This window comes from Lissotriton helveticus, chromosome 10, assembly GCF_964261635.1.
Source record: "Lissotriton helveticus chromosome 10, aLisHel1.1, whole genome shotgun sequence".
NCBI lineage: Eukaryota > Metazoa > Chordata > Amphibia > Caudata > Salamandridae > Lissotriton > Lissotriton helveticus.
The window spans coordinates 167,700,388-167,724,716 of NC_136071.1; the positions used below are offsets into that span (position 1 = coordinate 167,700,388).

The 24,329-nt window shown below is 41.1% G+C and overlaps 1 protein-coding gene across 1 annotated transcript in view; it reads right to left on the bottom strand.

Moving 5' to 3' along the window:
* Positions 1 to 24,329, bottom strand: part of LOC144786060 (cytochrome P450 3A21-like) — a 261,578-nt gene that overhangs the window by 17,924 nt on the left and 219,325 nt on the right. Inside the window, exon 11 of the mRNA XM_078665005.1 lies at positions 15,649 to 15,875. Coding sequence (XP_078521131.1) covers positions 15,649 to 15,875 — 227 coding nt within the window. The remainder of the gene's footprint in view (positions 1 to 15,648; positions 15,876 to 24,329) is intronic.

A 24,329-nucleotide genomic window follows, 5' to 3' on the forward strand; every position in this document is an offset into this window, starting at 1 on the left:
GACAGTTCACGAATATTACGAGAGATTGCTGAAAGCGTTTAAACAGTATAGCGGCTTGGATGTAATGGATCCAAAAGATATAGGGCAATTTGTGTCCAAGTTCGTCCTGGGACTGAGACCGGATATTAGTTTAATGATTCAGCAACACTCGATTTGTTGGCAAAGTAAACCCCTAGATGAAATACTGAGATATGCCAGGTACTGCTGTGATGAGGTAGACTCCAAGGCTAAGAAACTAAAAGAAAAGCTGATGGTGGTACAATTGCAGACAGCAGGAAAGGGGGGACCGCAACAACAGCAGCAAGGGACAGGTACAGGAGGTAAGAAGCAATACAGTCAGAACAAGGGTAATGAGGAGAGTACTACCTTTAGACCCAGAGTAGACATAGCTACCTTGAAGAAAACGACTAGGTGCCACCAGTGCAACGAGTTGGGACATTGGAAACGCGAGTGCCCTTACAATGTAGAGATAGGAGAGCAAGAGATAGAGGAGGAAGAGGTCCAGAGCGCACCTATGAGAGGGGCGACGCCATACCAAGGAAAGGTGCTCAAAGGGGGGGGGGCTCCTCCCCGAGCCCAGTTCCCGCAACCTCCTCGAGTAGGGAGTATGGGTAAGACCTATAGACAAATGCCCCTGTTTATGGAAGGGGAAGAATGCTATTATGTGGACCCATTAACCGGACAGAGAGTGGAAAGAGAAGACTGCACCCTCGGGGCAGCCTTAGAGGTAGATCAGAGGGGACCCTATGTGGAAGCAGAAGTAGCAGGGTGCCCTACGACATTTCTGGTGGACACAGGAGCCACTAGATCCACGATCAGATCAGCTGCAGTTCCAGACCTGCCCATGTCTGGAGAGACCATACAGGTGGTAGGGGTCGCAAACAGGAGAATAACCAGCCAATTGACAGAACCGGTACAGGTGAAAATAGGGAAGTACAGCGATGAGCACCAATTTGTGGTTTGCGATTCAAGCCCTGTGTGTCTGCTAGGAAGAGACCTGTTGTGTAAATTGAATTGTACTATATACTGTACACCCCAGGGAGTGGAGGTATTGACTAATGATGATGATGCAGATTTCAAAGTTGCAAACTCAAGAATATGTGTGGAGCTGTACCCTACTTTGACAGTAGACGAGCTTCCCTGGGATTTGAGAGAGACAGTGGCATCAGAGGTATGGGATTTCACTGGGGAAGAGATTGGATTGGTCAAAGGGGTGGACCCAGTGAAAATTGTAGTGAAACCGCATGCTGAGTTCCCAAGAACACCCCAGTATAAATTGACTCCAGAAACGATTGCAGGCATAAAACCCGTGATCGAGTCCATGATTAAACAGGGAATACTGAAAGAAATCGTGGGTAGTCCATGTAACTCCCCGATTATGGGTCTGCAGAAACCAAATGGGAAATTTCGGATAGTGCAGGACCTTCGAAAGATTAATAACATAGTCGTTTCATGTTGTCCAGTGGTACCGAATCCATCAGTGATACTGTTTCAGATTCCATTCCAAGCAGAGTGGTTCACTGTGATCGATCTTTGCCAGGCTTTCTTTTCGATCCCTTTGGACGAAGATAGCCATTTTCTTTTCGCATTTAAGCTGGAAAATCGCGTCCTAACATGGTGTCGTATCCCTCAGGGGTATACAGAGAGTCCATCGATCTTTAACCAGCTTCTGAAGAAAAATCTTGAAAGTCTAGTGCTGCCCCAGAAGTCAGTTCTGGTCCAGTACATAGACGACCTCCTTGTGGCGTCAGAAACAGAAGAAGCTTGCAGGGAAGACTCCATTGCTTTGTTAAATCACCTAGCTGCCAATGGGCACAAGGTGTCCCCGGGAAAATTGCAGTACTGCCTGACAGAAGTACAGTATTTGGGACACAGAATTGAGAAAGGCAAACGAAAGGTGTCACCAGACAGGATAGAGGCGATCATGAAAATGAATGCGCCTCAGACACAGAGAGAGGTCAGGATGTTCCTAGGGATGGTGGGTTATTGCCGACAGTGGATCGTGAACTTTTCACTGAAAGCAAAGCCCTTGCAAAAACTGACGCACAAAGAGGTGAGTGATCCGGTACCATGGGACAAAGACTGTTTGATGGCATTCTTACAGCTGAGAGAGGACCTGTGTCGTGCTCCGGCATTGGGAATGCCTGATTACAATAAACAATTCTTTCTTTACTGTTGTGAGAGAGAAGGTTGTGCGTTGTCTGTGTTGGTCCAAATCCATGGGAATGCCCGTAGACCAGTTGCTTATTTCTCGGCTACTTTAGACCCAGTAGCCGCAGCGTTGCCCGGATGTCTCAAATCCGTTGCTGCAACGGGTGTCAGCATTGAGAGATGTGAAAATATCGTCATGGGGCACCCGTTAGAGGTGTGCGTGCCACATTCTGTTGAACTGTTGATGACCAGGACCAAAACACAGCATCTGACCAATAGCAGGCTCACGCGCTATGAGCAAGTTATTCTTGCTGCAGAGAACGTGACCCTCAAGAGATGCTCTGTTTTGAACCCTGCTACCTTAATGCCACTTCCAAATGATATTGATGATGATGATGAATATACAGACCATGACTGTCTCGATGTGACTGAACTATGCACCAAACCCAGACCCGACATCGTAGATGAGCCACTGACCGACCCAGACGAAGTTTTCTTTGTCGATGGCTCATGTGTAAGAGACGAAGTTGGGCAGTTGAGAGCAGCGTATGCTGTTTGTACAATTGAAGGAGTTGTGGAAGCAGGGTGCCTGGAAGGAGTAAACTCCGCTCAGGTAGCCGAGATTATTGCCCTGACACGTGCTTGCTTAGCAGGCAATCAAATTCGAGTCACCATCTACACCGACAGCCAATACGGGTTTGGGGTAGTTCATGATTACGGGCAGTTATGGTCTCAAAGAGGGTTCATGACTTCTTCAGGCTCTCCCATTCGCAATGGAGAGTTTGTGCGCCTGTTGTTAGAAGCATTGCAATGTCCAGCAAGTATCGCAGTTGTAAAGTGCATCGCACATACCAAAAATGAGGACTTTGTTTCGAAAGGCAATAGATATGCTGATGAAGTTGCGCGGTATTGCGCAGAACAAGGTTACTCTTTCACAGAGGTGGATGTGGGTGGAATAAATGTAAGAACTGAATTAGCCATGATACTGGAAACTGTTGATACTTGGGATGAATTGTCAACCATGCAAGAAAATGCTCCTGATTCTGAAAAAGAAACATGGGAAAGGGCAGGATGTGTAATGGGTGAGACTCATTTTTGGGTCTCAGCAGACGGCAGAGCAGTGTTACCCAATGAGATGGTGAGTCCAATGGCTAGACTCATACATGGTCCCGTACACTTAGGGAGAGATGCTATGCTGAGAGTGTTTAGACAGACTTGGTACAATCCTAAGTTTAGAATAGCAGCAGAAGCAGTGTGCCAGCGTTGTGTGACCTGCCAGCAGCTGAACGTAGGAAAAAGAACACCAGTTGCACTAAGTCACATAGGAAGGTCTGGAGGTCCATTCAATAGAATGCAGATAGATTTCATTGAAATGCCAAGATGCAACCGCCTTCGCTATGTCCTGGTGGTTGTTTGTGTGTTCTCCAGATGGGTTGAGGCATACCCTACACGTAGGTGCGACACCCTCACAGTGGCTAAGTTACTGCTTAGAGAACTTATCCCTCGTTTCGGGGTGCCGGCCTTTTTGGAATCAGATAGGGGAACACATTTTAACAGTGAGCTTGTGAAGATGATTTGTGTTGCACTGAATATAGATCAAAAGCTCCATTGCAGTTACCGACCAGAAGCCTCAGGAATTGTGGAACAGATCAATGGAACGATCAAGTCCAGAATAGCGAAAGTTTGCTCCTCAACGACCCTGAGTTGGCCTGATGCCCTGCCATTAGTCCTCATGAGCCTTCGTAGTACCCCAGACAGAAGAACAGGGTTGTCACCACATGAGGTGTTAATGGGGAGAGCAATGAGGCTGCCATCTATTCCAGCTACTGCATTGTTAAATATCACAGATGATATGATCCTGGACTATTGTAAGGGGCTGTCTGACGCCATGCGTTCTGTGTCCCTTCAGGTGCAGGCTGCAGAGGTTCCAGCGTGCCAGGGCCCTTGCCATGACCTGTATCCTGGGGACTGGGTCCTGGTGAAGAAACATGTGAGAAGAAACTGTTTGGATATTCGTTGGCGTGGGCCCTACCAGGTCATCCTGATCACAAGTACAGCTGTAAAGGTGGGAGGCCTGCCCAATTGGATACACGCGTCACATACGAAAAGGGTTCCAGCACCTCTGGAAACAGCTCCTCTCTCGGATGGACGTCCAGCTGAAGACCAAGAAGCTATAGAGGGGGCTAGCCAAGCTGTAGAGGTGCCAGTGGAAGCAGGGAACGAGTCTGACCAAGCTGAGGACGGTCAGTACAACAGCGAAACAGAAGACGCTACAGAAGGAGAAGACAGCTGGGAGTACGAGTCTGACCCTGACAGGTCTGAAAGAGAGCGAGAACAGACCAGAAGGAGAAGGAGTAGAAGGGCACGTGGAGAAGCAATTTGGCCGCAAAGAAGAAGTTCTAGCCTGAGGTCAACTCCAGAAGCAACCCTTCCTCCGATATCAGAAGACTCAGACCCAGAAGAAGGTGCTCAGGGCGCTGAAGCACCAGACCGAAGGAGGTCAAGAAGAGTGCGTGTGCCTAACAGAAGATACTCCACACCTGAGTGGACATATCTGGCGACAAATGTCTGTGAAACCGGAGACAGGGAGGATCCGAGCGGTGGTGGTGTCCAGTTCTGAGCCCATTATCACCGTGGAAATACAACTGTTGGTACCCGGTGTCGAACAAGAAGGGTCACTAACATTCGTGCTCCCCAGACCTCCCCGCCTCAGCAAGTTAAAACACATGTTTCTTACAGAATTGCAATTCCCCGACTTTGGTACAAAGATAACAGCACATGAAGAGCATACTCTTCGCATGGAAATATTGAACTATGCTATTGAAGCTGCAACCACAAATCTGATAGTTGACTGTTAAAGGACTTTGTAAATAAAGCAAGCAGAAAAAGAAGATTACCTAGCGCCCAGGAAGCAGAGAATTTTAGGGAATCCCTTGAGTTGATGGAGAAGGGCTAGGGTTGTCTTTTTGAACTGTGAAAGGACTTTTGCGAAAAAGGCTGTCAGCCTCCAGCTGTGTGGATTCTAAAGACAAAAAAGGATTGAAAGAGACTGTAAAGGAACGAGAGGAAAAGAACTTTTTGCAAAGAGAAAGGGATAAGCTAGATTGTCTGACGAAATGGAGGCCGGCACCCCGAACCGCAGAGCTAAATGTATAATAGGTACACTAATAGTAGGAGTGATAATATTAATAGCTTTAGTGGTAACAATTTCTTATGTAAAGGGACATGAGGAAGAGGTGAAGGTAACTGATGTGAATTCTGTAGTAACGCTTACACCCACTGTTGCTGGTGAGAAAAGGGAAAACACTCAAGAGAAAGCGTTATTGGCTGCAGAAGCCCGCAGGTTACATGTAGACGAGTCCCAAGGAGACTTTAGGTCGAATGCTTATGCTAAACTTTTGTATGAATACGTGGATGCCATGGAGGTTAAGGATTGCTACGTCTGCATGCAGTTGCCTGCGTCTGTAGATGAAGGAATTCGATATCATCACCTCCCTCTGACATATGGCATTACATGTAGCTTATTGCTTAGTATATTTTATGAGAGAGATAGTTTTGAATACTATTTCTCTAATTATGATTCAGTGTTGCCAGAAGTCCCAAATTATAAGCAGATGAATAAATGGGATTACTGGAAGAGTGAAGACAGATTGGCCAAGTTCTTCATTCCTTGGATTACCTTAGATACTTCACATGCCCGTAGAAATAACCTGACATGCAAGGTGTCAGAAGTCGAGAAGAAGTTCATAGGGCAGGTGGATGATCGTTACAGGAGACAAAAGATTTTGAAGAAATCAGGACAAGGGAAATTAGATTGGACCGAGGAAGAGAAGTCACATAAGAGAAAGGGTAGTAGTGGTCCAATAGCTTTAGATAAAACGCAGAGAGGAAAGTTATGTCTTCACCGAGCCAAAACGTATTATGAAAATGTATACGTGGGTGAAGTTGACTGTGAACATGCTTTTAATTTAGAGTACTACACTAAGGATTTCCTGAAGGGAATGCAAGTGATTCCAAATGTGTATTTTGTATGTGGAAGAAATGCTTACGTGAGACTACCTGACAACTGGTATGGATCATGTTACTTGGCAATTGTCTTCCCCAAAATATATCATGCACAAGACTTATTGATCATTGAGGGCCAGACATCATCGAGGGGAAGGAGAGATTTGGGCGATGCAGAAATGGTTGGAGATGTTTTTGGAGCTATGTTCCCTCTTTTGGGAATAATCCTTAATGATGTTAAAATTAGACGACTGGCAACAGTTGTCGACAGGTTGTCTGCCAGCACTGCACAGTCCTTAATGCTGGTAGAAGGAGAGATGCAATCGATAAGGGCTATGGTTCTTCAAAATCGGCTTGCATTAGATGTCTTATTAGCAAAAGAGGGCGGAGTCTGTAAGGCTTTGAAGGTCCAGGAATGTTGCACTTACATTCCAGACCTTTCAAAACCCCTTGAGAAGGTTATTAAGAACATAACTAATATACACAAAGAGATCGAAGACTTGAGTAGAGAAAATGTCTGGGAAAAGGTGGGCCACGGAATGAGTACAGTTGGAGGGTGGTTTTCCACCTTAGGCAAAAGCTTTATATGGTATATCCTAAAGCCTATCATCATAATATTGATCTGTGGGATAGTATTGTGGGGATTGGTGAGGGTATTCAAATGGTACAGAGCAAGAAGGTCAGAAAGGGCCCAAAGAGAACAGTTGCAGAGATTGGCTGCCATACAAGATAATCAGTACAGGAGTCTGAGAGCTCTGGAAGCGCAGAGAATGCCAGCAATAACTGCAGTTTAAATGTTAGTGATGACCCCGAGAGGTCATCAAAGGGGGGAACTGAGAGAGCGCAAACTGATATAAATGTATGAGTACATCACACTTACCTATAGTAAGCACAAGTCATGAAGAGAAATGCCATGAGTGCTAATAGTATCTGAAATTATATTCTAAAGGTATAGCTAATATAGAGATTTAAGTAGAAGTGGAACTAATACAGAAAGGTGTGACATTATATGATTTTATTAGACGTGATTATTTTGAATCTATGTCGTGTAGCTGTTAACATATAAGATGGTCTGTGGTAAAACGCAGAACGTGGTAGGCCACAGGGCCAGAGCTGGAGCTAAAAGGGAAGGTGTTTCTTTTCACGACACAGATTGTTTAACGTTTTTGGTCATTGCATTAATGGGCCATGATTTATAGTAATGTTTTCTAAATAATAGAATAAGAGTTTTAACATGCTTTAATTAAATGAAGAAGTTGAATGCTATAATCATAATGTGAAATATTGTAGGCCTGAAATGTTTTAGCATTGATTTACACGTACATGTCTGGGCTGAGAAATGTTGCAAGCCTTTTTAGAAGTCTATGAGAGTTGGGTTCTTGGCGGCAGATATCTGTCTGCAACAGGAAAGGGGGGATCCAATTATAAGTGAATGAATAGAGGTCTGTTCAGTAGACGGCCCAGACATGGAGGAGGGTTCTGGAATGTTTAAGGGGTATCAGCGGGCCGGAGAAGAGTCTGAGAAGCAAGGTCAACTCTAACGCATGAGGCCCAAGACAAAGCATCATGGAAAAAGCCTGAAGTTGCACCACGTGAGAGGCGTTTCGCAAGGGGCGTCTCAAATGTTGTTGACTGTTTTGTATTAGGGACAGCACCCCTGGGTGGAGTTAGAGCAGAGACCTGAGGACCCTTTAGAGAGCGGATGGGTAGGCAGTGAGGGGTCATGACTGGAGAACTTTAGGTTTTCACCAAGAGACTTAGAGTGGGTGACTTCCCTTGGGGGTCATTCACTGCTGACACCTTTGTTAGGTTGGGATTTGGCTAAGTAGGGATACCATCTAGAACAGGGTAGGGACGCCTAACCTGTGTTTGTTTTCCTCCAACCTAAATGAAGGAGAGATATGCGTCTATGCTGATAGCTTTGCTATTTTTAGAACTTGTGTTAGTGATTTCTGTTGCTCGTTTGAGGGCTTTTCGAGAGCACATGTATGTAATTGGACCTGTGTATCTCGTGAATCTCATTCTGAGATGCTTGTATTTGCAGCTCATTATATCTTTACAATAAACTTTTGAAACCTAGAAGTTGTCCGTGATCTTTAAGAGTAGAGTCCTTTATTGGGTGAACTAGCTTGCAGATAGGTGTACTGTTTTCTTCCAAGACAGGCAACAAAGGTTCAGTCGACCAGATCGAGGTTTGGATCAATAGATATAAGGTATCGATCAAAATCTCGCCCTTTCACTACCCAACGACTTGTTACAACGACTTGCGCTAGAGGGCGCTTTAGACTAAGGAATAGTGTGATTTACTACTCCAACAACTTCCCTAATATTGCACATACTGGATTTGGGATAGTAAATCATATTATTCCGAAGTCCAGGCACCATGTAGCGCAAGTCGTTGTAACGACATGCGTGGTAATGGCACCGCGTTGTGACAACGGGGTCATTGTAATGACTGCATTGTGAATGCATTGCGAAGTAAAATCCGTAATGTAAAGAGATATATTAGTTTCAGACACTTCTATCAACAACTTTCTTACTGATACTGTGAGACAAAACAGGCCAATTTCAGTGAGTTTGATTCTGCTGGATTGAAAATCAAATAATGTTTATCTTATCAAACTAAAATTGTTATGAGCTGTTTGAAAACATCTGAGGATCATTTGTTGGAGTTAGAGGAAGACATAGAAAAGACTGATGACATAACTTCAATGAGGTACCATGAGAATATCTAGACCTTAACCACTTCCGTGCTCGCCGCTCGCATGCTCATGACGAGCTCAGCTCGTCATGTAACGCGGCTTTTAGAAAAAAGCCGCACAGCGCAAAAATAACGCCGCTCGCATGCGGATAATGAATTTTACAAACATCTCAGTCATAAGAACCGGTGACAGTTTTGCTTTAAGAAAGTAGCTGAAGTGGGTGACAGCTGCTCTTCTGCAATTCTTTTTTGAAGAAATCTTTCTTGCATTGGAAATACTAGGACCTTAAAAAATAGTCAGCCTGTTTATACTACATTACGGAAAATAAAAAATGACCAAATCTCGAATGGAACTGCTTTACATTCAGATTTAAAGCTGCAAAACTTTGAAGTCTTTTTTAGCTGTAGATGTTTTTTTATTTTGCTCTGATAGTTTTTATTGGCTTAGAAATCTTTCCAGAAACATCATGATGAAGTTAGGGCAGCAGAAGAAAATGCATATTTCCGGGAAACTACTAACGTACACAATAGTCAAAGCCAATCCCACCCTCAAATGCTTCACTTTGTAAAATGTGGATTTGTATTTTCTTTGTCCCTGATTACAACTTGCACAGTACCGGTAGGATACATAGTCCATATGCAGAATTAACGTTACTGTGTGGTAACGCCACACCAGTATTCAGGGCCGGGCTGGCCGTGACGGGCAAAAGCGTTTCCCCCATGGCTGTCAGGGTGGGGGCCAGTTTTAGACCCCTAGGGGCCGTTTTTGTCACTGGGGTACAGTTTTGAAGGAGAGTGGCAATATCGGCCCCCTGCAACAAAAGCAGCACAAACCTTGTCACTAGCACCCCCATCCCTCCGCTCCCTTGGCCCGGCTGAGCTCTTTGACAGGTCCGGTTTTGGTTACCAGTCCGGCTCTGCCAGTATTGTGCAATTACGGGTTAAAGCACATGGAACTGGGAATCATTGAGTGGACTGGATTCACCGGTCATAAAACCAGACAGAATCCCTAATTCTAAGGGTTGACATTGGAAGAAAATATATACTGTGACCTCGGTGTGTGGAGAAAGTGCATGGAGGGGGATGTGGGGAGTAGGGTCGCGAAGTAGAAGTTAAGTGCCTGGAGGCATGGGAGCACTTCTTTCTCCATGCCTGAAAAATCTAGGAAAGAGGCTTGGCTCTGCTGAAACCAAAGCTTAATGAGATTTGTCCTGTCAGAATTACAGCCCAGTAAAACCTGACACAGTGTTCCAACTACCGGGAAAACTTGTTGCAGGAACACCAGCACACTTAGAATGAGGCGGAGCGATATCCCATGCAGTAATTCCGCTCCGCCAGATTTAGGCGTATTACTAAAGGAGTAAAGAAATATTTCTGACATATTTCTGTAGCTGGATTGATAAATGTGCACTATTATGTGGTTTAGACATTTTCTTTTTCTAAAGACAATGGGGAGGAGGTTGGAGTTGAAAATTCTGTTTACTAATAGAGATAGGACTGAAAATACGCAACTTTAATATTAAATGTTTTCCTAAATTACAATAAACGAATAACCCCAATATTTATAACACCCCTTCATTGGCATACTTTTTAATGGTGTTGTTGTATGTCATAGGTTGTAAGTAAGGAAGTGTGTGATACAAACAACTGTTACCACCTTTATTTAGCATGGCAAATTTGAGGAGGTATTAATGTGCAAGAAGAATATTTGTGTATATCTATTGTGTTTCATTGTGGTGTGGTTGTGACGTGGTTTGTTGTTTTTTGGACTGCTTTGTTTTTTTGTGATCAATTATCTCACTGTGTTATTGTTGTGTTGTACTGTGGTTGTTGGGTTGCATTCTGTTGTGCCCGTTTTCTTGGGCTGTGCCCTGTTATGTGTTGGTTGTGTTGTCATCTTGCTTTGTGTTATGTTAGTGTGTTGTGTTATGTTGCGCTCTTTAATTACAACTGAGATGTCAGCAAATCCTTCTACATTTCCAGCCGAAAACAAACCATTCCTTGAAAGTTTCAAGTCAAACAAACATTTACAAGTGTATAAGGTGGTAAAATATATATGCTGCATATCTTTAATACTTCAGCCTAAAACTGTGCCAGATACTTTATACGGCCTGCAATGTTTATGAAAATATCGAAAGTTTGAATGTCTTACACATGGGGCTGCTTCTAATTACTTCTAATTACTTTGAGGCAGTGATTGTTTGCTAGTCATTTTAAAATCATTATTTGTGATGCAATGTAAAGTGAGTGGGGGCCACAAAGAGGATGAGTAAAGGAGCAGATGAGGAACAATGGAAAGAGACATGCAAAGAGAGGGAAAATGTTGGAAAGGTATTAAAAAAGAAGAAAAGCGAATGAAGCAGGACAAAGGAGCAGGGAATGAGAGAGAAGGAGACAGAGAAAGATCAGCAAGGGAGAGAGTCTTCAACCCTTTGTCGAAAATATTATTTACCTCCTTGAAAAATGTTAATGTGTCATTCTGCTTCAAAATGCACTATCTGCCACAATCACTTCAATAGATTCATTTTGTCTCCAGCACAACTGCTGCGAGGCAGATAGGAAGGTAGATAGACCGATAGATAGATAGATAGATAGATAGATAGATAGATAGATAGATAGATAGATAGATAGATAGATAGATAGATAGATAGACCGATAGATAGACCGATAGATAGACCGATAGATAGACCGATAGATAGACCGATAGTTAGATAGGTAGGTAGGTAGGTAGGTAGGTAGGTAGGTAGGTAGATAGATAGATAGATAGATATAGATAGATAGATATAGATAGATAGATAGATAGATAGGTAGGTAGGTAGGTAGGTAGGTAGGTAGGTAGGTAGGTAGGTAGATAGATAGATAGATAGATGGGTAGGTAGGTAGGTAGGTAGGTAGGTAGGTAGATAGATAGATAGATAGATAGATAGGTAGGTAGGTAGGTAGGTAGGTAGGTAGGTAGGTAGGTAGGTAGATAGATAGATAGATAGATAGATAGATAGATAGATAGATAGATAGATAGATAGATAGATAGATAGATAGATAGATAGATAGATAGATAGATAGATAGATAGATAGATAGATAGATAGATAGATAGATAGATAGATAGATAGATAGATAGATAGATAGATAGATAGATAGATAGATAGATAGATAGATAGATAGATAGATAGATAGATAGATAGATAGATAGATAGATAGATGCTTGAGGAATATATAGACCGCTGGATTTGCCTCCCTCGTCCCTGTTGGGCTGTACCTCCCTGATGAAGATGGTGGTTTTGCCCAGATTTTAATTTTTCTTCTCAAATATCCCAATGGTTCTTCTGATGCACACTTTCAAGATAATACGCTCTTTAATGGTGAAATTAGGTCAAATGGGACATTCTCACTCTTACCTACTCTATGGGATGTCTAGGTGCTCCGGACTTAAAGTTGTATTATAGAGTAGCTCAGTGTTCCCATGCATATCCTTGGATGCATGGCCCACAGAGTCTTCCTTATTTGTGTATCAAACAAGTGGGAGTCGAGCCAGACCCGCTCCCTCAGAGTCTGTTCTGTAATCCTATCAGACGAAATGGTGTACTGGACTCTGTCAACTCGACAGTGCATGCATGGTATGACTTAATGAAGAGGCAAGCTGGTGTATTTTTATACTCCCCCTTGCTGCCAGTGGAATGGTGTCACTGGCTGCCAATGAGTGCAGATTGAGAGGTGGTGCGAGCTTTACGGTCCTTCAACATCTCTACCATGGGTGACTTGTCCTTTGAGGGCAAGGCCCGTGCGTGGGCCGCGGTAACAGTGGAAGGAAAAAACGTCACCCACTCTCACAGTTTCATTTCCTCAGGATACGTAATGCTCTGCGGCTCTACTAGGCGACGACCTACAGGAACCCCTTGAGTTACTTTCCCTCTCTTTTCTACTGCTTGCTAAATCTCCTCATAAGTTAGAATCTGACATATATGATTTGTCTCAAGAGATCACAGTACAGTAAAGCCAGGCTGGATTGGCAAAGTGATTTAGGTGTAGCTATAGACAATGCTAAGCGGAGGTATTGCTGTGAGGTCACTCAGAAAGTCTCATTAAACAATAGACACAGACTCATAAACTTGAAATTTCTCAACAGGGTGTATTATACCCCGGACAGACTGTTTTGGTACAGCCTGAGAGACATGGCTCGTTGCGAGCGGGGAGGACCCAGCGGGTTTTCTGCATGCTGCCTGGTTCTGTCCTAGGATTGCGGATTTCTGGTCTCAAATCCTTTGGGTGTTAAATGAAATCACGGGTCTCTCGCTCAACCCTGATCCCCTGCTGGCTTTGTTGGGCTACACCGGGGCACTGCAGAAGGATGTCATAAGATTAATGGCAATGGGATTTCACATGTATTGATAGTTGTGCAGGATCTTGTCACTAATAATATGTGCTAAGCTGAAGAGGGAGGATTCATACTCTTGTGGCACACTAAGTATTACATGTACTATGTATTCTAATTGAAGTATGATATTAAGGGCCAACATTGTTCTTATTGCCTGCATGGTGATGCCTAAAATCATTATATTCTGTGATGTGTCTTGGCACTATTTTGTTTTACAGATAATACTTTGTACTGTCAGAATGTAATGTTTCACTGTGAAATGTTTACTAAAATAATTTCTAAAATCAGATGGATAAATAGTTAAAGTCCTGCGATTATTTAAAGTCATTACAATAGAAGCCACAAATGCATATTTACATATAAGCTGCATAGAAAGTACTTATGGGGACCAAAAAAGGCCTAAAACCTGCATAAACTGACAATAGTTAAAATTTGCAAACATAATTAAAAATCCCTATGCCGTTTTGATGAAGTATAAATCTAAGGTGCAGATATTAAAATATATGATCAAAATCTAAAGTGCAATTATTGCCCCTGAGTGAGCTACAAGACTAACCCCATAACCGAGCATGTAATCTGGCCTGCGGCACCTATCTGCACTCCGTGTATCTAGGCTAGCCCCAAAACTAGACATGTAGTCTGTTCAAGAAGGTAATTCTTGATCAGACTGCAAGGCAATTCAATACCTGCAAACTTTTCCATGTGTAACAATGTTGGCCCTCATTGTGGTGGCCAGAAAATGGTGTGATATTTATTGCACCTACTAAAATCCAAGTTAGAATTTTATCAGTTGTGGTAAACAGCAGCCAATTACAACTATCTGGGGTAACATGGAAATTTTGGTTCTTCTCAAATTAAAATCAGCATGTTCTGAACAATTCTGAGCATTTTTCCCCGACAAATATCGGCAGGTTTGACCTGACAGAAGTTACCGCTCAAATTGCAATTAACTGGGAAGCTTGTAATGAGATCCTTTCTGTTCCTGTTCCAGGCACCCTGCTGTGGGGGTCTCTGATTGTAACTTATTGTCCTAAGAATACTGGTGTTTCATTTGAGCTTGTGGTTTCCGGTGCTCGGCACGGGCACTTAATTGTCTGCACCGTTACTCATGACAGTACAGCATCATGCTGGCGCAGTCTGTTTAATTCTGAAATGAGAACGCCAATAGTTGTACACTTATTTAAACAGTTAAAATGACTAATACCGGCCGCCCAGGCATTGGTATAGCTTTGGGAAGCCTGGAATAGTCCAAATTGTCAACTTTGTAGAACAGGCAAGGGCAATGGTTGTTGCAAGAAGCAGTGCCCTCCGGACAAGGGCCCTGGCTCTTTTTAATTTTTTTTTTTTTTACAAATGAAGCACCGAAATTCACTTTGCAGGATACATACAAGGGGATATTCATGAAGAAATGTTGAAACATGCAAGGTAGCATTCTTGTTGTATTCATTGCTGTACTCTTACACTGCTTCAATTTGGCCCCAAAACATCTAGAATGGGGCTAAAATAAGAATATGTATATACGAATAAGGAAGGACGATGTCTTCTTTGCACCCTTTATTGTTAGAGAGTTGGGCATTAAAATTGTATGTGAGAGTACATAAAAGAGAACTACTTACCCTAAATACTTTTGTGAATTGGCCTCCATATGTTTACACCCATCTTTATTGTGCAGACGTTTATATTCTTGAGTACATCCTTAGAAGATGCGTGGTTTTAACTACATACTGTTTGGTAGACTTTTTTTTCTGGCTCTAAGGATCCATATATAACAGCGGTGTTGTTGTCATCTACAGGTTTACCAACACTTGTTTTTTCCCCTTGCAGACAGCATGGTACGTTACGTGTCACAAAATGCAAAAATAATTTCTTAGATATCCTTAGGACTGAAGTCTAAAGAAATAGACCTGCAGTGGCCATCACAGACTACAGTCTTTTGTAGATCTTTTAGGATGACACTATGATAGCGCAGTAGACACACTTCACGTACCATATTCCTTAAGCCAATTTTAATCAGTTCCTTTGGCTTAGATTAAACACACATTGTGAAAATGACAAGATATTGCCTACATAAACTGAAGTAAGACAGGAGAGGAACAGTTTAAGTAACTTACTGATTACAGTTAACTGAGGTTATAAAACACAAGGTCTCACAATGTTTTCTAACATATGTCTGTGCCCAGTTAAAACTCAAGTTAGATCTGCAATGTCTGGTGTAAGAGACCACAATCTTGGTTTAGTCTACCTGTGCTCATAAAAGTGTGTTGAAACTCTTTCTATCTTCTCCTATGCCAGTTTTCTTGTCCACTATGCCCTAATTTCTTCAGAAACTTGAATCATTGATAATTAGCCATAATATTAATGGACTTCCTTGCTACCACTCTCTCTCCCCTTCTTGCAACCTTTATATATGAATGATACCTGTCTGGATTGAACTTGTCTGGTTCTGGCCAATACTCGGGATCCCGATGCAGCGGATATAACGGTATCAATACCACCACTCCTTTTGGGATTGTTACACCATTCACCTCCACGGTCTTCTTACAGACTCTTTCAAGTCGTCCTGCAGAGGGGTACATTCTGAGGGTCTCGTTAATTGCCATCTCCAAGTACTCCATCTGCATCAGTGCATCATATGTGGGAGGAGCCTACAGTTGATGGAAAATACTGAAGGTTAGAGGTGAAACCCCATAGGTGATATATATAGCTTATTTATTTGACACATATACATCGCCCACATAGTGCAAGAGATCGTATTACTCAGCCAACTCTTAGATCCAGAACGTATACTTTATGGGCCTACAATCCTGAAGGGCATGATTCACAAATCTGGTGCTTCCCCATTCTGGGTCATTGATCTTCCTAGACCTAAAACATTTGAATGTTAATAATGCTAATTTAAAAAGGATTTACAAAACCTTGTCCAGACACGTCTCCAAACACTTCCTATTTCCTAAGCATGGTTTTTAAAACAAGCATTAGTTTACTGTTTCCTAAGGAGCTTGGGTGCTACCACCGTCATTAGTGTTGATTGGCTTAAGAAAGATAAAAATGTTTTATTTATCATGTGTAAGTTATGTAGACATTGGACGCTTGAGCACATAGCTATTTCAAATGCCAAGAGTTCAAGTGAGCAAAATCTATGGCCAACCAATAGTTCACTAGTGTCAACGGCAGGGCCACTGCAAAACACTAATACAGCAATAGAAGAACATGAAATTTCCCATGATAGAATGTTATACCATATTGATTACCACAAGTACAATTAAGTAATTCTTAGCAGCCCCGCTTTCTGTCCTACCTTGCCAAAGCTGTAAACTTGTCATAAGGCCTCTAAGATGTGAAAAATATGTCTCCTTCAAATACATGGAAAAACCTACTTTCTCAATATGAGTATACCAGCAATGGCACCCTTCATCTCTACATTAATCAATTAAAGTGACTCTATAGATGATGGCCTCTAATAAATGAGGCATGCCACAGACTATGATTATGACAGACTGAAGACCTACCGCAAGCATATGGAGTGTGGAATTTTTTTTTGAAATCAGGTTCATTTAGCAACTCTCAATATACATCAAATCCAGTGTTTTCATTACAAAAATTCACTAAATACCAAAAGGGACTGGTTTGAGGAGTATATATTGTGAATTATGTTTTGGGTTCAACGCCCATTAAGCAACCAAAAATACTCAACTGAATATTATGGCACTACTAGTCACGCCATGGAACCGAATGTCTGACAAAATAGCGACGGACAGAAAATCGACCTACAAAAATCGTCCAATCTACATAATGGTAAGAACAAAAATATCGAGAAAAAAATATTGTTGTCAAAATATCGATGTTAATAATATCGTTTTTTAAATGTTTTAATAATAATGTAAAATTAAGTAAATAATACATATAATTAAAAGAATAATAGTTAAAATTATTAAAAACATATTTAAAAATAATAACTAATACATATGATGCTAAAATAAATTAAACATATACATATAAATTAATATATATACCTGCTCCACATAGTGCAACAGTAGGGAAAGCGTTGGATAGCGTAGGGGTAAAAATTACTATTCCCTCTCCAGAGAGTGCAACAGTCGGTAAAGCACTAGATAGAGTAGGGGTAAAAATTACTATTCCCTCTCCAGAAAGTGCAACAAAAGGGAAAGCACTGAATAGTGTAGGGGTAAAAATTACTATTCCCACTCTAGAGAGTGCAACAGTAGGAAAAGCGCTGGTTAGCGTAGGGGTAAAAATTACTATTCCCACTCCAGTGAGTGCAACAGTAGGGAAAGCGTTGGATAGCGTAGGAGTAAAAATTACTATTTCCACTCCAGTGAGTGCAACAGTAAGGAAAGCGTTGGATAGCGTAGGGGTAAAAATTACTATTCCCACTCCAGTGAGTGCAGCAGTAGGGAAAGCGTTGGTAAGCTTAGGGGTAAAAGTGACTATTTCCACTCCAGAGAGTGCAACAGTAGGGCAAGCGTGGAATAGCGTAGGGGTAAAAATTACTATCCCCAATCCAGAGAGTGCAACAGTAGGGAAAGCGTTGGATAGTGTAGGTGTTAAAAATACCATACTTATAAATCAAATAAATATTGTAATTAAATAATTATTTATTAGTAAATTAACAATAAATACAATAAAAACTACAAATATATCAAAAGTATTCATTACTTTAATAATATTAAATACTTCCCACTCTATTCCCTAATAAACACACAACTCACTCCACATAAAATTTCAATTTATCAATTAATAAAAATGTATTTGCAATTTATAATTATTTAACAATAAATTATCAATACCAATAAATACTATAATAAAAATAAGAACCGATTAATAATTAATTAACAAAACAATTAATTATCAATACCCATTTTTTTATTAATGACTTAATTACAAATAAATTATTCCCAAACCTATTCCCCTATAAACCCACAACCCACTCCAATAATACATTAATACACATAATATAATTATCAATTAATATTAATTAACTACCATTTACTAATTAATTAACAATATATTAACATATATATATATATTAATACCAATAATTCAAAATGAACTTCATTAAAATTAAATTACTTCCCACCCTATTCCCCTATAAACCCACAACCCACTACAGCAGTGTTTCCCAAACTGTGGTCCACGGACCCCCAGGGGTCTGTGACACATTCCCAGGGGGTCCACAAGCAGCAGTTTTAAAAGCACTGCAAAGTTCCTTCTATAATTAATAGTTTTCAAGCAACAATAAACGTGTCAAGATAATATCAGTGATTAATGTACCTACTAGAGAGAGATGAGAGTTTTGTCCAGTGGCAGCTTTGAATTATCTAATGTAGCACAGAGGGTTAATATGCCTAGTGCAAAGAACATGTACCATGCATTTTAAAAAACAGTATTTTATGTGCATAGGTGCGTGGGTTACTGTTTTTGTCACAGAGATTCTTTTGTTACTGTGCAGTTCATAAGTGGCCATTGTAATCTAGCACAGTGACCTATAGACGTTCATCAAAGAGCTGATTGCAAACTGCATGGTACAAGTTAGTATCTCATGTTTTTTCCCAGTCTTTCATTATCCTGATGCTGCTAAAAAGGTTTATTTGGGTGGAAATACATTTTTATTGTTAAAGTCAATGTTAGCTACTGTTTTATTTTCTGCATCCCAAGTTTGTGCTTCTCCAGACCAAGCACTATTTAAAAATGCCTACCAGTATGAATGACTTGTGAATCCTACACTTTGTAGCCCCTTTTGCCTTATGTAACATTTTCTATACACTGATTCATTGTCTCTATATGTGTGTGTTGTAAAGTGCTCTGATATCCTACAATGGTACGAGAGATGCTATAAAACAAATGAAATACATGTGACTACAGGGGCTATGGAGAGATGAGAGGCACTGTTGGAGGGTGATAATAAGGGAACCATTGAAGAACCCCAACAAAGATTGTTATATCCTGGGGCAAAGTAAGGACTGTGTTTACTATTCGTTAAAAGCTAATGCAATTCAATATATAATGATAAATGTGTTTTAGACTGCACCATTGTTTCCTAAATTTCTTTGGGGGGAGAGCCTCCCAAAACCCCCTTTGTTGTATTCAGGTGCCCTTACTGCACTTGGTGTGCACCGTATGGGGACTGGTCTGAAAACATTTGCCAGGGCAGCTTTGGATTTCCAGTCTGGCTCTGGCAGGAGCAGGAGCCTCGTACTGTGAAATAAAACCAACCATTTAAAAGTTAGCCACAGAGATGCAGCACCAATCTTCTCATTAAAATGTTTTGTTTTTTGCAAATTCTTTCAAAATAAAATACTAAACTAAGGGGGATATTTAGAAAAGAAGTGACGGAGCGTGTCGTTAGCCTCCTTGGCTTAACGACACGCTCCGACACTGCAGAAATGCATGACTGCACAATATTTACAAGAATATGGTGCAGCCCTGCATTTCCTCCCGTCCTGGTGCTACACTTAGCAGTGTAGCTGCAACACAGGCACCCTTGCACCATAGTACAAGGGTGTCTGCGTGCAGGAGAAGATTGTTTATGTACAGGAAGGTCCCCCTTCCTGCACATAAACAATCTCGAAATGCAGTTTTGTCACTTCAATGTGTGCTGCTTAACGCAGCACACATGGGTGTTACAAAATGCTATTTTTTTAAAAGATTGTTCATGTGCAGGAATTGTCACCTTCCTGAACATAAACAATCCAATGCATTTTGCTTTTTCCATGTGTGCTGCACAAGGCAGCACACATGGAAAAAGCAAAAACAAGGAGCAATAAAGCATTTCTCTTTGGTTAGCCAAGTTAAGACCTGGTTTTCCCTGGTCTTAATTTTGGCGCTGCCTCCTATTTACACTGCCCTTGTAAATAGAGGGCAGCGTCAAAATCAATGGGTGTTGCGGTGGAACGCCTAACGCAACACCCAGTGCCCACCCCTTTCTCCCTAAGCATTTTGTGAAAGGGGGCCCTATTTACGAAGCAGTGTTAAGCCATGTTAAGTGGCTTAATACTGCCTTGTAAATAAGGCGAAGCCCCTATTGCCACGGGATTGTCACAAAAAGTGACATTCCCATGGCGATAGGGGCTTGTAAATATGCCCCTAAAATACTCAGTAATTTGAGTATTTGTTTTGTGTGCACATGTGTGTTTATGTTTTTTTCAAATTACTGTTTTAATGTTTGAAATTAAAATCATACAAATTACTTGGGGGTCCCAGGCTTCCAGTGGTGACTTAACGGGGGTCCTCGGGAGTCAATAGTTTGGGAACCACTGCGCTACAGAACTAAAACACAAAATATAAATAAAAATAATTAATAATTCCTAAAAAATATTATTTGATTTACTATAATTAAATTACTTCCCACCCTATTCCCCTATAAACCCACAACCTGCTACGGTACTAAAACGCATAATTTACTTTAAAAAAAATTACTAATTTCTAAAAAATGTATACATATATTTAAAAAAAAAGCGTACAATACTTAACAAAAAATATAGAACACATACATATAAAATGCATACTAAAGTACATAACACAAATATAATCCATACCTGATGCAGGTAAAAGGTAGAGCAGGGAATTACAAAGTGACGCAACTGTTTAGATGCGTCACTTTGTAAATAGGGCGCAACAGGGGGCATGTTTTCCGCCACCTATGCTTCACTAAATATGCCGCAACAGCAGCCCAAAACTGTTCCACGGACTCATAAATAAGGCCCTTATTATTTACAAAATTTCCACTGGATTTCCCCATTCACAATGAGGGGATACGTTTTTTGTAAATGAGATTAACACTTGCCTAAGTATGCCTGGCTGCTGCAGGCCAGACCACACAAAGATCAAAGTACAGGAACTTCTTTACATTTGGACTAATTGCCTTGTTTCTCTTTCAACAAATTTAACAAGTATACATCATAAAGCCACCTGACACAGTATCTTATAGCCATACCACTGGCCGAACCTATCGCATTGCTTCCTCAAACAATGTGTCAGCTATTTTCTGCGTATTCCACTGAAAGGTGAAACTGCTGGCTTTGCCAATGATTGTAAAGATTTGGAACGTTAGTTTGTCTCTATAACTTCTTCATGACATGATTTAAGTAGAGATGGCTAGCATTGAAAGAGTATTATAAGGAATGGACATTATTATGATAGCGATTTCAAGACTTACTGTGGCTAAAGTGGCCTTCAGTTACAGTGGCGGCTCACATAGGGCATGCTGCGAGGCTGGGGAGAGGCAGGGTGGGGGGTAGTAAACTCAGACATATGACAGAACAGAGAATTACTTTCCTCTGTTCCGTCGTATGTCCGAGTTTACTAGCCCCCCACCCTCCCCCACCCTGCCTCACCGCCCGCAGCACGCCCTATGCAAGCCGCCACTGTTCAGTTATACTGTTATATTTTTAGGCACAATCATTATCAGAAGAATTGTTACAGAGTTAGCAACTAGTGTCTCATGTTGTACATGTTTGGGTAATCTGGACCAATTTAGTTGTAATGCAACATCTTGGAAGCTGTATCAGAACAATTCAAAAGGAGTATTCAGCAGGGGTTATGTCAAAAGCCTCAGTAGACTGTCTCTCATGAGGATATGGTATAGCCCGAGTGAATCTCTTTTTGAACCAAAGGCTCATTTAAATTATGAAAATTATTTAATATGTGTATCTACTTTCAGTTAAGACTAGAATCCAATTGATAAATACATTGTGAAGTGCTAGCACCTGCTATTTGTTGTTGTAGCTAAGTTTGCTTTTAAGAGGAATCGCAAGGAACCTACAGATACATGTTCCAGAGTGTCACACTTATGACCCAATTGGGTCTCTTGTCAGTAACTGGCCCCAACAAACATGTCAATTCTCCTGCTTGTTAATTCTCTATGACTACAAAAAGATTGACACATCTCATTCAAGTAAACTTTCACTGTACACTGAACAACATGGAAGAAAAGAATAGTATAAGTAATTTGCAACTGGATACATCCTCTATTTATGAATTGTTTATGATACTCAGCCCTTCTTTACTTTAATGGTACGATAACCTTAATAGATCTTCCCAATTAGCTCAATATTTAGAGGGAATTTCAGAAGTGATGTCCAGCTGATGGATCCTCCTAACTCCCTCTGAACTCTTAAACAGATCCGTGGTAGAATGTCCAGCCAACTTCATCAGATTATTGCATTAGATTTTCATTTGCATCCTGTACTGCCTGCTAATATTGGCTCCTCATAGATTTAGCTTTTGTTTAATCAATTTGATTTTTACAATTTTCTTGGTGGATTTTCTTAACTATCTCGTCATCATTAAAAGAGCTCTGTGATGCTTAGATTCATAAACTCAAACATCCTTAAGCATTTTGTAAATTTGATAAGAGTAATCGTGTACAATTACATGAGCTCTTACATAATATTATCGAAAAAACACTCTCTTCTACCAATATCTTTCTCTATCAGAGATTCCATATAATACCCATACTGAGTTTGTTTTGTCTTTGTGTTACTTGACATGATTTTGCCAGAACTTTGGTTAGTACTGGCTGCTTTTTTCCAACATGAGTTTAGAGACTGGAGCTGAGTTAATGACGAATACATTGCTGTGTATGTTCCACATAATATATTGCATATACATATAGCATCATTGCCTATAACATATTTTGAGGAAAGCATCGAACTGTTGTTGAATTTGTACACATTCTTGAACAAATTATCTGTTTCCATTTGTACGCCAATGGTATCTTCTAAAAGTGTGTCAAATAATTAAGACACATGGAGTACTGACAAGCATCCAATCAATGCAGGCACACTGTCAGTTTGTTCGGGCCACTATACTTACATTTACTTGGACTATTAGTGTCCATTACTGTTTTTGGCCAAGAGTTACCAAGAACAGATTTTTACATTTAAAAGATTGCCTAACTGAAACACAGTTTCCCTAATTCGTTTTTAAATGTACGTGCCATTTTGTTAGAGCTGTATTTATTTCATCACATTGATATACCGGAGGTTGTGTTCTGTTTGGATATACATGGGCACTCACGCACACATGATAGACTAAAAAACGAAAAGATCCACATTAGAGTAACATTTTAGACATTGTGGCCAATTACGATGGCGATCGGACCACAACTGATGGCTCTTCGCTTGCGGTACGAATGCCATCTGCTGCTGAGGTTCGACCAATGCATTTCAATGTGTGAGGTCAGAGGCAGCAGTCAGAGGCACTGTTTGACGCTTTTTGTCAGAAACACTTCATAATCCCTTACTGACGGTGACTCCACAGTCGGGATTATGATGTTGGTTTCCGACAGCTATCCTATGTCGCCCTTTCTGACATGGAAAGGCTATCGGAAAGTGACATTGGGGCCTATAGCAGGAACCACTTCCCTCCAGGCCATCCACACTGGGGGGCACCTAAGGTGCTCCCCTACACATGGCACCGTGAGGTGCCTGCCACATTGTGCAGGGATGTTTGAAAATATACATTTTTCAATGGAAACTTGTGCGGTGGGCCTTTTCCACCCGCAGCACAAGCTTCCTTTGAAAAATGTATGTTTTCAACCGCCCTAAGGTCGGGCGGTTCCCAATCTGCAGGCAGACGCGAGTCTGCTCGACATCATAATGAGCTCCTTTATTCTTTGCTAAATTAAACATTTCTCAAAGTCTGCACTCATGTCAAATGTCTGTAAGGGCTAAATGAATCATTTTCATTTCTGAGGTTACTTTAATGTTATGAATGTGGTCAAGAAAAAAAGATAATGGGCCGAGTTAAGGTGATTTGGGAACCTTATTTTAGCCATTTCTAAGGTCTTAACTTTAAAGGTTTTAACATTTAAAACCTAATGATAATTTATAATTGAATCCATAGGATTGTTTTTTGTTTTCGTCCTTAGTTTTGCTCCATTTGATTATTCTGAAATAAATTGGTGAAAAGATACAATTCTCTTAGGGAATGATTATAAATTTGGCGGTGCAGTGCTGGGTCCACTATGCCGCCGCACTATCAAAGCTGTGGTCGTGCCGCCCACCAGATTAAGAGTTTCCTCCTGTCTGACTGGCTTTTTGAAGGAACTGGTGCGAATATACACAAGATGACACATA